This window comes from Bombus pyrosoma, linkage group LG7 (genome assembly GCF_014825855.1).
Source record: "Bombus pyrosoma isolate SC7728 linkage group LG7, ASM1482585v1, whole genome shotgun sequence".
In the NCBI taxonomy this organism is placed as follows: domain Eukaryota; kingdom Metazoa; phylum Arthropoda; class Insecta; order Hymenoptera; family Apidae; genus Bombus; species Bombus pyrosoma.
The window spans coordinates 1,560,660-1,574,979 of NC_057776.1; the positions used below are offsets into that span (position 1 = coordinate 1,560,660).

Sequence of the window (14,320 nt, forward strand, 5' to 3'; positions counted from 1 at the left end):
GGACAGAGACCGTTGGAATGTCTACTGTCAAGTATCGCTACAACTATTTCTTTTAAGGGGAGCTATACTATTACTCCATACCTTTGTTAGACAAACGTTCATCCCTTGACCGCGGCTACATTGGCGACCGATTATCGCCTCAAGCCCAAGCTCACTGTTACAAATCTCGAATAAATACAATCGGATTGAATGACAATTGCTTAATTACGGCTATGGTAGAATCTAGATTACAATATTACGGGATTTTGCCAAAGTTCCAAAGGAAGGCTCCGGTGTTCTTTCATCTCCAACATATAGATACTTCTGTCCACGTTTTGTTTAAACGACACTTTAAGCTGTGGTTTTTACCGAAAATTTCACTCATAGTTGCAAAATTTATAACAGTTTCTAAAGGCATTTTTCACTTTACGATGAATAAACGTAAGAAAAGCTGTCTTTATGTGTAGTGTATGTGGTGAAAGAAGAATTAGAGAATGCGGCTTCCGACTGTAAGGTCCCAAACAATGAAAGGAAAGGAATTGTTGATTCGCTGTAAAACATGTACCACCAGAATAATTGTAACGCAAGGAATTAATCGAACGAGTTCAATTATAAAATAATGCAAATTTAGACAAAGTTGTGAATTTCTGCACAACTGCAAATATACCTAATACTCAAAATATGAATAAACAATACAGAATAAATAATCGACTAATTATCTAAATAGTCAACGTTTGAAAAAGGAAAAAGAAGAAAGAGCCTAAAAGGTAAAATACTTACAAAAATTCCTCATTAAACCTGAAACAATCAAAATGCATCAAATACGCGAAAGCAAGCTCGCAAGCCATTTAGATTCGCGTGGCACGAAGATATTTTACTCGACAACCATATCGTGAATTACACAGTCACCTATAAGATAGAATCTAGCCACCACGCGACTCATACGAGATAAATCGCGTATTCGTGTGCTCGTACGTGAATGCGCGTTCCACCAGGCTGCGGTCACGCGCCAAATTGTGCAATCCTTCTTTCCATTTTTTCTCCTGCTCGTCCACTCCTTCTCTATTTGTTCGTTCTATTGGATGCTCCTTGTTAGACGAAATGACGACAAGTGGAAAACCTTAAATCCCATACGTGGTAATACGTATGATACGTATACACTACTATAGAAAAATATCCAGAAACCTGTTTATTCTTTAATTCAAGATATATTTTAATTCTAAAATTACAGATAAATTATGATCGTTAATCTTTATAATCAGCTTAACTACGTATGTAAGAACAGGCTATATTATATAAGATTATACAAGATATAATACAATACAGTAGAATATACAAGAACATTATAGCACGATGATATTAATTTTTAAAATACGACATGTATTATCGTGGTAAAGCTGGTGTTTGTAAATTGTCAAACCTCGTCGAATCATCTTGTCACTTAGTAAACTCTTCATCTTTAAATTTCTGGATTTTTGATTCGTAAGTGAGATTAAGAAGGATCTCCTAAATTGATAGAAAGACTTCTAATGTTGATGCAATTAGTACCACTTTTGTGAGGATCGATTCTGAAACCTGTAACTAGTAGCAATGTTCAGATGACACGTTTGTTATTACCGCGGTATAGGTTATGGTATGATTTACAAATTTAAAGAAACGACAAAATGATCACTGTCAGCAGACAGTGGACTTGAATTTTTAAGACAAATATAATACATAATCAATTTATATTCTTGGATTCTACCATTTAAATAACAAATACGTGTAGTAGAATGTATATTAAATAGTAACATATATTACTGCTATATGCCCTTCAATAACTAACCTAAATTCATATTTTACTGCTTTTAGTTAATTCATCATTCATCTGTACGCTTTGATCAAATTTAAATATCTACTATTACTCCTAAGCTGGCTAAACTTATGGACGCTAATGTACATACCTGTAATCAAATAGTATCGAGCAACACTTACACGAAAAATCGCATCATAAATATATAAACGCACGTCGTCGGCGTAATGTTACGATAATTGCAATTTTGTGTCAATGCTATCAGCAGTATCGACTCATAGTCACGAGTAAACTTTCATCATACATTGTTTCAAGAGTTGGTTCGATTGAATCATCGTGACCACTGCTAACCTGTGAAATTTTGCCACGTTCCGACTGTATGCATAAATGGACTTGTGATTCGCAAGGCGAACAACTTAAAGATTTAAACGACTGCTAGAAAATTTGAATATCATTGAGAATGATTGCGCGGCATCAGCTACTGGTATCGTTATCTGATAGTATTGTGAGCTTACAAGTGCTTGTTGAATTTTATACGCGTTGAATGAATGAAGCGGTTTTTGTAGGAATTTTCTTGGAATATACATATTTAATATTTAATACGTTGCAGGAATTGCAGTTTTGGAAACATTACTTTCGAGCTTCTTCTTTTTGAAGATTACTAACTAATCTTGGAACCATAATCTTATGAATAAAGATTGCAAGAGAGACCTTTTTCTTACCTGAAAAAAGAAGTTTGTTGCTATAACAATTTTAGAACCTAGGAAAAGAATAATGCCTAATTAGGATGTTTAAAAAATATATAATGGTGAACACTTAATAATTGAAATTGCTTTCATTTTCCAAAAGCAAAAGAGTTTCTTAACAAAATCACAGAGGTCTTAATGTATATAGTAATTATCCATTTGTTATCAGAATTCACATTACGTTTGGTATTGTTACAGATTAAGATTACTTCGTCTTCCGAGTATTAGCGCGATATCCTGAAGCCAGCTGCAATACTGGCAAGACGTCGGAAACCTTCTTCCTCTGGACTGTCTGTCCAGGAAGCTTCAAACTGTCTTAGCTAAAGTAATATTAAATATAACAGTGCCAAGTGATAATATAGACCATCAAGACTCTCATTTGTTACTGTTCATTGTTTCACTATTTCAAAAATGAAGCTTCGAACGAAACAGCATTAAATAAATGATCTTTACTGAAACCTTTTCAATTCTTACACTTGTACGATTTCTTCATATAAAGTCACTCGTTTTTACTTATACGAGTCGCTGATGGAATCTCACTCCTCGTCTTTATATTTTTTAGGAAACACTGTTCCATCTTGATTGAATATTTTTATATTGAATATTATTATAATGAAAAAGATATTTATATGTATTTATACGAAACGAATAGAATTTAATTTTTAATAAATCTAATTTCTCCAAAAATATTATTGTAGACAGTCTTCTTTACATATCTGCCCAAACGTATAGATTCTTAGCCTAATATATTACATAATGTAGTATTTTCTCTACATGTATATACATATACATATATACACACAAAAATATCTTTCCAATAAAACATACAACACTTTTATCATAGCAAGGTTTGTTAACCTCTGTAATATGTATGTATATACAATATTCAATTACATCGCCGCTTAAAAATACCGAACATACACCTATTTTTGTTGTATTGTACAATTATAGATAAATCCAGTTTCAATGAGTTTATTTCTTGTGGTTATAGCTACGAATATTATGATGTGATTAAATAGACTTTTAAAACCCAATATGCAGTATTAAAGCTAATGTTCATAATTGTTAAAACTTGCAGAACAATTTTGTTACTTGACAAGTTCTTTATCTTCAGATCTTTTAATTTCTGAATTCTACGTCAGATTTCTTTAAACAAGATTCTTTTTAACTGACAAAAGGTCTCTGATGGCGTAATACAAGCAACGATATTTAAATAACAAATGTATATATAATACTATCTGTGGTACATAATAAAATATATTATTATTACCTTTTTAACAAATAATTTAAATTATATATAGTCTCTTGGCTCCATAGGGCGATACTCTAATGATTAATTCATTACTAATTTTCACGTTCTAAGCGAATTCAAACATTATTAATACAAATCAACCAAATGTGTGAATACTTATGAATGATTTATATGATATTGTACCTCAATATTATACATACGCGATGGGTGTAAAAAGTATTCGTACATTCTTTGAAATGGAATAACTTCTTTAAAATTGGACCAAACGACTTGAATTCCATTGAGAAGATAAAAGAATTAGTTCACTATATACTACATACAGATGATGTACAATAAATTTTTGAAAAAATTGTGGTTGGTCCTGAAGAAAATAGTAACAACTTTTCCATTTAAGCCTCTAATGAAAATGTAAATGACACATTTTGAAGATTTACACCAGTTACATACAAGATGTTTCATAAGATTTGAAACTCACTGAAAAAGGTGCAATTTTTACCATTTTTAACTGTTTGTAGCACATAGTAACGTCATTCGATTTCGGTGAAATGTTCACTGTAGCATTGTATATAGGTCACCATACATCTACAAAGTGTGCGTTTCAAAATTTTTATGACAGTCTTAGACAAAAATGTTGTAAAAAGTGACCTTTACTATATTCTTCAAGACGAACGGCAATTTTTCCCAAAATTTTTTATCGTCATCTAGTCGATCCTTCTATCTTATCAAAAAGACTCAAGTCGTTTGATTCAATTTAAAAAAAGTTGGTCTGTTTTAAAGAGTGTGCGAATACTTTCTATATGCAATTCTATATGAATTTAACTGTACATTATTGAATTAGAATCACGTGTACTTGACGAAACAAAGTACATCCTACCATTGAATCTGTTTTGCAAATTAATTACACACGTAATTCGAAATAGAGGGCTGACGATAGCCGCTCTGGATAATCGATGAGTCCGATCGATTTTACGACTTATGACAACTAAATTTTCGCTGGTGCAATAACCCGCAACACCGTAAAGCAGCGGCCTTGTCACAGTATTTAGCCGGGAAAAACGCACAGTCGAGTTAAGAAGTTCGGCGTCCTTGCGGCAGATCGCTTGTCAGTTATTACCGTCTATTCCAGAATGCTTTTGTGCAATCCTTCAAACCATTGCAAAACAACGATTACGCCAATAGTTTTGCATACTTTACAACAATACGTAGTTGTACCGAATATCGTTAAAAATATTAAATATCCGGCTTATCAGTTTTTTGACTAAGAATGATACTTCCAGACAGAAAAATAGCACATCTCAACTATTGTTAGATTTTTAGATAGATATTTAAATACTTAAGAACCTATAGTATATTTAGGAACCTATCTCACAACGGTATTCGGACACTTACGTTAGAGAAACCAACTGTAGATATTTATGTTTATACGTGTTCACGTATAGAAACATTTAAAAATTTCATTAATATTGTAATGGAATTACAACATTAAAAATTTCATCATTACAAATGATTGGAATTATCATGATTATATTGGTAATAGCGCGATATCGTGGAAAATGTCCTATTGAAACTGTAGATGAAAGCTACAAAATATTTAGTGCAAGTACATATTTCGCAGAGATCTCAGAAATATTTAAACAGTCAATTATTCACTCTGTTAATAAGTTTCAATATTCAACCAAATATATTAATATTATATGTTATAATACTATAGTATTAAATATTAATTATAGGCGTAAGACTGCTACTCGTACCGTATACTAATTTTTCTTAAACATTTTTTTGTAGTAAATGTCTCGTAACTTTTGTACACAGTTTCTACGATAACTGTTCAAATACTTTCCCGAATAATACGATACTTAATCGTACAGTGGAATTTCATTACTTACTGTTGTATTAGGAAAAGAGGAAAATCGAGTAAAATGACGACGCATTCTCAAAATTAAGACGTTTCTTTTCTAACAAGGCGTTAGTGTTGTTAACTATATATTTTGGAAAAAGAATGATACAGCTTGCGAATATAGTTTTGCGATGGGTTACCTTATTCCTTACTGTGGTATTCCTTTAATTCATTAATAATTTCAAATTGTCTATTCCCTTTATATTTATACCTGAAAAGAGCATTTGCATGAACAATAGGAAAAATAATCTTTAACACTTTTGGTAACATTCTCATAAGGCATTAAAAATATCAGAAAATTCTTAAATTATTATATAAATTGTTTGGTCACAATATTTATGAATATTCCTTCCTTTGACGTCAGCAACCTTGACCAGTTCATTATTCAGCGGTTTGTAATTTTGGTAATAAAACCTAACCACAAACAAATGTATACCGGTGCTTTCATTGTTTTACGAGAAAGTCATTCACACTCACTGTGAAATTTAATACCTAGCAATCATTAAGTGTTATCCGCGATCAACATTCCATCAAAGAAGAATTCTATGTATTGTATATTATAGTTGTGTAAAAAATAATTGTATGTATGTTGTACTTACTTCTGTACATTGAAATCAATATTATTTAATCCTGTGTAATTAAATTTGGACTATTAACAAGATTCGTATTATTTCCTGGAATTGTAAAATATCAAATGCCATGTACAATTTTTTGATTTTTTGGTAGTATGTGACAATTTCTTGTGTACTTCCTCTTAACCTTTCTTATAAATAACCTTTTCTTATAAATTTGTTCTGCATGAATTACGTTAAATTGTTTTATAATAGAAATAAACAAGTATTGTAAAGTTATATATAGAATTCTATGCGTACTTCATTTACGATTATACGATATCCTGTTCTATACTTTATATTATAATTTCGAATCGAAATTTACAGTTTGAATTCTGAACCATTGCACATGCTGTAATTATATGGTGAAAGTTACAATATAATGATTAGAGGATTCTGAAGCTCTCCAAACACCTGAGACAAAAATGCATTATAAAAATACTCATGCGACTTTGTACTCATTTTAATAATTAATGTTAATTTGTGTTTATTAATTAGTATAGTATTGAACAAGTTTTTTAAAATTTCGAAATTCGTCGATTCACTCACCATTATTTGTTAGTTTCTATTGCTTTATATTTCTCTCAATTGATTTCTATTTTATGTAAAATTTTATAATTTTACCTTTTATATTAATACATATGTATATATACGTACAATACATATATACGTATATACAATTGTAATAAGTTTTTAGTATATTATTAAATCATATGAAATTAGTCATTCCTGATTATCCTAGTGATGCGAGAACATATAAAGCACGATACTGAGAACTGAATTGAAATGAATTAACTTTAACTTAAAAAAAATACTGAGACATTGAAAAATTTACTGACGTTGCTATGTGAATTAAATGTTATAATTTAACAAAAAATGCACTTACTTGAAATATCTTACCACATGCTTTACTATAATCGACATAAACAGAACACTAACCACTAATATATCATGCATTTTTTATAATAAATGAAATTAATATTGCGTTAAATAGGCACAAAACAGCATCTTTCACCGACTGCTTAACATATATTGAAATCGAAATATCGAAATATTACAACATTGTGAGGATCGATTCTGGAACTTGTAGCTAGTAGCAATGTTCAGATGACACGTTTGTTATTACCGCGGTATAGGTTATGGTACGATTTACAAATTTAAAGAAACGACAAAATGATTACTGTCAGCAGACAGTATTTTTGCAACAGCAGACTGCAGTTGAATTTTTAAGACAAATATAATACATAATCAATTTATATTCTTGGAAGAGACTTTGCTTACAAAAGTGTTTTTTTTCTTGATAAGCCATATCCCATAAGCAATTTAATACGGTTCACGCCAACCTTTGTAAGTTTATTATAATTTAATAATGTACTAGAATCTAGTATTTCGTACATTTTATTTTGTTGATTTCGCATACGAAATCTCTTAATTATTTATTCAAAATCTTGCTTAGAATATTTCTTATATCTATATATAAAATAAAATTAACATAACTAACTTTAACTAAACAATTTTTTTTAAATTGTCTTATACGTTATGAAATATAAAGACTTATAATTAAGAATTATTTATACTATATAATTGTATAACATTCTCAGGTTATGATGATTCAAATGCTAAATTTGATGGCTGTATACTAATTAAAGAACTTGATACTACCTATAGTCGTAGCAGCGGTGCTGGAGTGCAGCATGTAAATCGCACAAATAGTAAAGTAGATTTAAGGTTGCATCTAGAAAGTGCTACGTGGCTAGCAGAGGATATTAGAAATAAATTATTGGAACAGGTTTGTAATTCTTCACAACTACAAACAAATGTTACAACTATAAGTAATGATTTCACATAAGAAAGGTTTTAAATAATTATATCATTACAATATAAAAATAAATTATCTAAAGAGGGTTATTTAATAATCAAGTCAGAAGTAACAAGATCTCAATAATTAAATATAGCTGAAGATCCTAAAAAAATTGAGATAAATAATATGAGAAGTGGCAAAACCATAATTACAAATACCTCCTGAAACTTTGGAAATGAAAAGAAAACAGCATTTTAGAGCAGCAAGACAAAGACTTTTTGAAAAACAAAGACATTCTGAAATCAAACAATTTAGAGGAGCTTCTACTATGGGCTTTTAATGTTCTTTATGTTATATGTTGTACATATAACAATATACTTTTCAATAAATGAAATATAATACAAAATATATAATCATAGAATGTATGTATTATTATTGCAGTAATGATTTCAAATATTAGTGATTTTTAATATCAGATGGTGATTTTCTTAATTTTTATTAATTTGACTTCTATTAATTTTTATGAATTTTTTAAAATCTATATTTAGTCCACTTTATAAAAAAGTAATTCAATTAATTAATAATTGTCATTCTGTAAATATTGAATACCAATATGTACCATTATTCATTTGCGAATTATAAGCATTACATTATATAAACTTGGAATTCTTTAAAAAAATTGATATATTACGATTTAGTTACTATAATTTCAATTAAATTTCTTAATTTGGTATGTATTTATGGTTACAACAGAAGTAGAGAAAATGTATGAATCAAAATTTTGAGTAATATTTTCAAAGGCCTTCTTTTGAGCCTATGATTCAAAGAAAAATAATGTCTTATATATACAATGTATGGAACTCGATATTTTCTTGACAACGTGCTCAACGTAAATCAAAATATAACGTGATACGATAATTATATTTATTTTTTTTTTGATAGATTTTACGGAAATGATGCAAGTCCTTGGTTATCCTGGATTAATTTCTGTTGGAAATTTTCGACTGCCAAATTTTCCACTGGGTGCTGAAATTCTTGTTTGGCTGCTCAAAAGATTTGACCCAGATGCGGATATATCTAGTGAGCATAATGCTGTAGAAGAGCATATTTCATTAATACGTGCAGTTGCTGAATTTATGGTAATAAAACTTGCAGTTTGTAATTTTTAATTTTTTTAGTTTTATATTTCATGAAAATAAAATGTTTCATCATCGAATTTTACAATTTATATTTTTAACTTCTATGTTTATTTCCACATTATTTAATTTTTAAGCATGCATAGAAAAGGTACCTAATTAATTTAGATTCTAATTTTAATGTTGAGTTCCTCTGGAAGTATCAACTTCTCATTAACAAAATTATAAAAAAATAAAAATAGCAAATTAATATTTGTATTTTTTAATGAATTAATATTGTACTGTTTATACTATGTTGTTTTTATATTTTTATACTGAACTTTATCATTGTCAAATGATTTTAATACAGGCTTTAAAAACAAATGTCAAATTAAATACAAAAGAATTATACCTAGCTGATGGCTATGCTGTAAAAGAATTACTAAAAGTAGCCACATTACTATACGATGCACAAAATAATAGTATTAATAACAGCATAATGTCTGATGGTAATTTTAGTACAGTTAGTTTTGACATTTCCAATAAAGTAAATGAATTGAAATCAACTAGGCAATTAGCCAGTCAGTTGACTGTTACTGGTGCATCACTTTTTGACTTATTAGGTTGTGAAGTTGATCTCAGAGAGATTCATAACTCAAAAGTTGCTAGACAATTTGACATCACAGAAATTGAGATGGCCTTGAAAAGTGTTATAGAAGATGTACATAAAGAAATTGATGACACTAAAAAACAAATTGAGAACGTTAAGGTATTACTACCTCTTCATTTTATTCTTAGAACAGTAAAATATTCTTTAGTAATTTCTCTGATCTCTAAATATTCCAGTATAATTTCTCTAATGATTGAAGGACACAGAGCGAAGTTTGGATACAAGAATTGAAAGATGACATGCAAAGCTTGACAGCAACCAAAAGAGATTGCAAACATTAAGAAAGCTACATCCAGTTTTCATGAAGAAATTTGAAAAATTTGAAGTTGAATTAAGAGTTTTATATGACGACTACATTAAAAAATTTCGTTACTTTGCGTACCTTGAATATCTGTATGAAGATACAGCTAAGACAGAGCAAGAAAGATTTGAAAGATGATACATATAGAAATAAGAAAAATTAATACTAACTATACAGAAAACATAATATAATGTTTTCCAATTCATAATAGACAAGAAACAAAACGAAAACAATTAGAAAAAATGAAGGCAGAAGATGCTAAGTTTGAAAGCATAATGGAAAGAAATGATTCTATATTACCTATTAATCTTCAAGAGCCTCCGCCTCCTCTCGCTAATACAGAAAAACAAAATACCGAGAAAATAACACTAAGTAGTCGATTGAAATCAGGTAAAAATATAATGCAGTTTTCTTCTCAACATTTTAAAGAGCATGTTATAATATATAATTATTTTAACAAAATTAATATAATAACTATTAAAACATGTTTATAATACAATAGCTGGCCGATCATCAAGAACGCAAATATCACAGCGTCGTATTTACGGAAGTATGTCTGGATGTCAGAGAGGGACTATTCAAGAATCAAATGAAACTGATGGCTCGCTAGATAGTGACAGAGACTTGTTAATCGATCATGATCTCAATGACGACGATGATAATGATATTCTAGACTCTGTAGAAGGAGCAGAAATTGGGAATTTTGATTTGAAGGTTGGACAAGAAAAACGTGTCGTTAGTAAGTTAGATCACTCGGATGAGGATTTTTAACCATTACAAAAAACAATTACAAAAATTTCAAAATATACCGTCCATGTAATTATCGATCTCTATATGCACATTTTTACAATAACTATAAATAGGTGTCAATAAAAGGTAATATATTAATAGTCGTCGTGATCGAATAATTTTGACGGTGGTAAAAAACCCTTAAGATATATATGTCGGGTTTGTATCAGGATTACGGTTAGGGGCGTTTAATGAATCTTCACTGGAATTAGCCATTGGTGCGATACAACACAGGTGAAGTTTATTGACATAATTGGAGATATTACAGTCTTGGTAATTAACCGCGGTGATTAGGCACTCGCGACGCTAATGACAATGGCCTTAGGTTCGATAACGAATCCGCGGTCAACGGGATAGCGACTTTACTTCTTCGCCGAAGTCTAAGTTAGAATCTAAGTTAAGACGTGGAGTAATCACTGCTCGCAAAACGTTACTTAAATCGCAGGTAAGATCGTATGGGAAAGTGTCTCTCCGCCACGGTGACGCCGTAGAGGAAAACTATGATGGGGTGTGTCTAAGGGCACGAGATCATCGGACTCGTGGAGAAAAGCCTTCATTCGGAATGTGAGGGAAATTGACGTTGCTGTTAATTGGTCAATTCCCATGTTGGTGGTTAGAGAAGGATGCTAGCTGCCCTTGAGGGAGTTACTAGCGGGAAGCGTCGTTCGCTTCGTAAAAAAATAGATCTTCCCTATCTTCCCGTAGTTGGGACAAAGACTGTTTGTCTATTTGAAGGACTTTAGTTAACTAAATCTTAACATTTATAACGGGCCCTCACGTCAGCCGAACATGTACTGTGGAGATGCGTCAACATCTGGTAATCATCTTACCCGGAGAATAGGGTCTGCGTGTGGCGAGCCGCGGGACAGAAACCATTGGAATGTTTACTGTCGAGTGCCGCTACAACTATTTCTTTTAAGGAGAGCTATACTGTTACTCCATACCTTTGTTAGACAAACGTTCATCCCTTGACCGGGGCTACGTTGGCGACTGATTGTCGCCTCGAGCCCAAGCTCACTGTTACAAATCTCGAATAAATACAATCGGATTGAATGACAATTGTTTAATTACGGCTATGGTAGAATCTAGATTACAATATTACGGGATTTTCCCAAAGTTCCAAAGGAAGGCTGCGGTGTTCTTTCATCTCCGACATATAGATACTTCTGTCCACGTTTTGTTTAAACGACACTTTAAGCTGTGGTTTTTACCGAAAATTTCACTCATAGTTGCAAAATTTATAACAGTTTCTAAAGGCATTTTTCACTTTACGATGAATAAACGTAAGAAAAGCTGCCTTTGACAATTGACTGAATGTAATGTATGTGGTGAAAGAAGAATTAGAGAATGCGGCTTCCGACTGTAAGGTCCCAAACAATGAAAGGAAAGGAACTGTTGATTCGCTGTAAAACATGTACCACCATAATAATTGTAACGCGTCCATATATTAATGTTCCTCTTAATTGTATATTATCCCTGCTATCGACCAGTAACCAGCACAAAAAAAAAAGGAAAAAGAAGGAACTAGAAGAAGTTAAAACAAACGTATAATATAATTAAATGGAAAAGTAATCAAATTCAAAATTTATTACAAAAGCTTACGATAGAAGTTACCGGTAATAGTATCCGATTTAGTAGGCGATTAAAGAAAAATTAAAACGAAAAATTTCAGAAAACCACTTCATTTCATTATCTTAATGTTAAATGAATCGTTAAATAAATGAGTATTAATTAAACGATATTAATAACAAGATATAAACGATAGTGAAAATATAGTAACGAATAGTAATGAAGAATCGACGCCACCAATAGATTAGAATACGTTACAAACCTGACATAACGCGATCCATGTAATCGGTACGAAATCAGATGACTGAATGACTCCTCGTCCTTAGTTTCGCTACGCAACTTCCAAAGTGGTATGGGGTCGCACGAACCGTTAGCACAAGCAGGTACGAAAAGTTAAACGATGTACACAAAAACAAACGCATACATCTGCAAAAACATTCATCTTTTCACGGTGTCCAACGGTGTCCCATGGTGTCCCACGTCGCAATCCAGTCTAGATCATTCAAAATTCTCTTGGAGGCTTTTGGAGATTCAAACTGGACTGATGCGTAGTTCTTAGCTTGGTATCGTGTTCCAAAGATTAAGCAACTGATTAAATTTTGGAAAACGATGCCAATTACCGGGTCTCACCACGAGGAGGTGACTACGCAAGAGACCCGCCTATGAGTTATTTAACGTTATGCATCGGTCTCGACATTCAACCTATTGGCAAGAATGTCGAGTTCTGACTCTCCTTGATCATGGGTCTGCGTAAAGAGATAGTTATTTCGTAGCCTAACCTCGAAACACCTATCTCCTACGCAGCAGTTACACGAATCTTTACAAACGTAAAACAAAGCTTGCGCAACGCAACTTCTATCTCCCACACAACGCAACACGTATCTCACACACAACGATTATATCGATCAGTACATTCATCGTACAATAATTCGCAAACCTATCGGCAACATTCTGTATCAAAGACACATTTGTCTAACTTGGAACGAAAGAAAAAGAATGAGACTACTATGGAATTGGAGCCTCAAGAATCAGACGATGAAAGAAACACCGCGACGCGTCCGGAACGAACGAAAGCGCGATCTCTCGAAGGAACTAACAAACCTACGTGACGTACTCCCGTGCACCAGATAACCCTAAGGTTCAGCGGAAAGCCCAAGCATTGACCTTCGCTCGATTCCTGTCACGTCGTTCGCAACTTATCACGGTCAATAGCACCAACCGATGATACCAGCGATCCAGCAAATGGGCCTGCAATTTAACACACTCCAACTGAACAAGTGACGGCCCGGGGAGGGACCGCTGATCAGGATTACAAAGGCAAGGTCCCAACTGAACAGTGGGGTCTACCCCCGCGGGTTTGCCACCTGAACAGGATTACGGAGGACGTTAAATGCAGGTCCTTGCCCAAGTACCGAAGTACCAATCGGACAGGATTGCGGATCTACGACTCAGGTATCACCAGCGCGATGACATCTCCCGCGATTCGCGGCAAACGACGAGCAGTTGTCGAGTAGTCACCAAGACAGAGGTATCCTTGGGGCGACTTACGAATCCAAAGAGTTGTCCAGTGCACGTTGACCCACACGCACCCGGAATACGCGCGAGCGAGTATGCCACGCTGCAGTTTGAAAGAACTAAGCGATCGTGAACTGATAAATCGCGGGAACAATTTTTCCAGTATGGTAAGCGAGGGGACCAAGAAAGACGAGATTTATATTTTTCGTTCCAAGATGGATAAGTATCTTTGTACAGAATGAGCTCACAATGCACATAACATAGGTATCCATCTTACGATTAA

At 32.5% G+C, this 14,320-nt stretch overlaps 1 protein-coding gene and 2 long non-coding RNA genes across 3 annotated transcripts; 2 read left to right on the forward strand and 1 right to left on the reverse strand.

Moving 5' to 3' along the window:
- Positions 1 to 1,625: 1,625 nt before the first annotated feature.
- On the forward strand, positions 1,626 to 3,129 carry LOC122569115. Its single transcript, XR_006317334.1, has 3 exons — positions 1,626 to 1,753; positions 1,831 to 2,255; positions 2,382 to 3,129. It is a non-coding gene; the product is annotated as an uncharacterized LOC122569115 (long non-coding RNA).
- A 3,146-nt stretch (positions 3,130 to 6,275) lies between these two features.
- On the reverse strand, positions 6,276 to 7,298 carry LOC122569116. The gene is made up of 3 exons (XR_006317335.1): positions 7,164 to 7,298; positions 6,539 to 6,691; positions 6,276 to 6,460 (listed from the first exon to the last, which is right to left on the reverse strand). It is a non-coding gene; the product is annotated as an uncharacterized LOC122569116 (long non-coding RNA).
- A 90-nt stretch (positions 7,299 to 7,388) lies between these two features.
- On the forward strand, positions 7,389 to 11,054 carry LOC122569114 (clusterin-associated protein 1-like). Its single transcript, XM_043729653.1, is given in 8 exon segments — positions 7,389 to 7,624; positions 7,879 to 8,131; positions 8,233 to 8,500; positions 9,021 to 9,217; positions 9,564 to 9,962; positions 10,063 to 10,299; positions 10,374 to 10,554; positions 10,667 to 11,054. Coding segments are annotated over 6 exon segments (1,317 nt in total). The 5' UTR covers positions 7,389 to 7,624; positions 7,879 to 8,131; positions 8,233 to 8,466; the 3' UTR covers positions 10,936 to 11,054.
- The last annotated feature ends 3,266 nt before the right edge of the window (positions 11,055 to 14,320 follow it).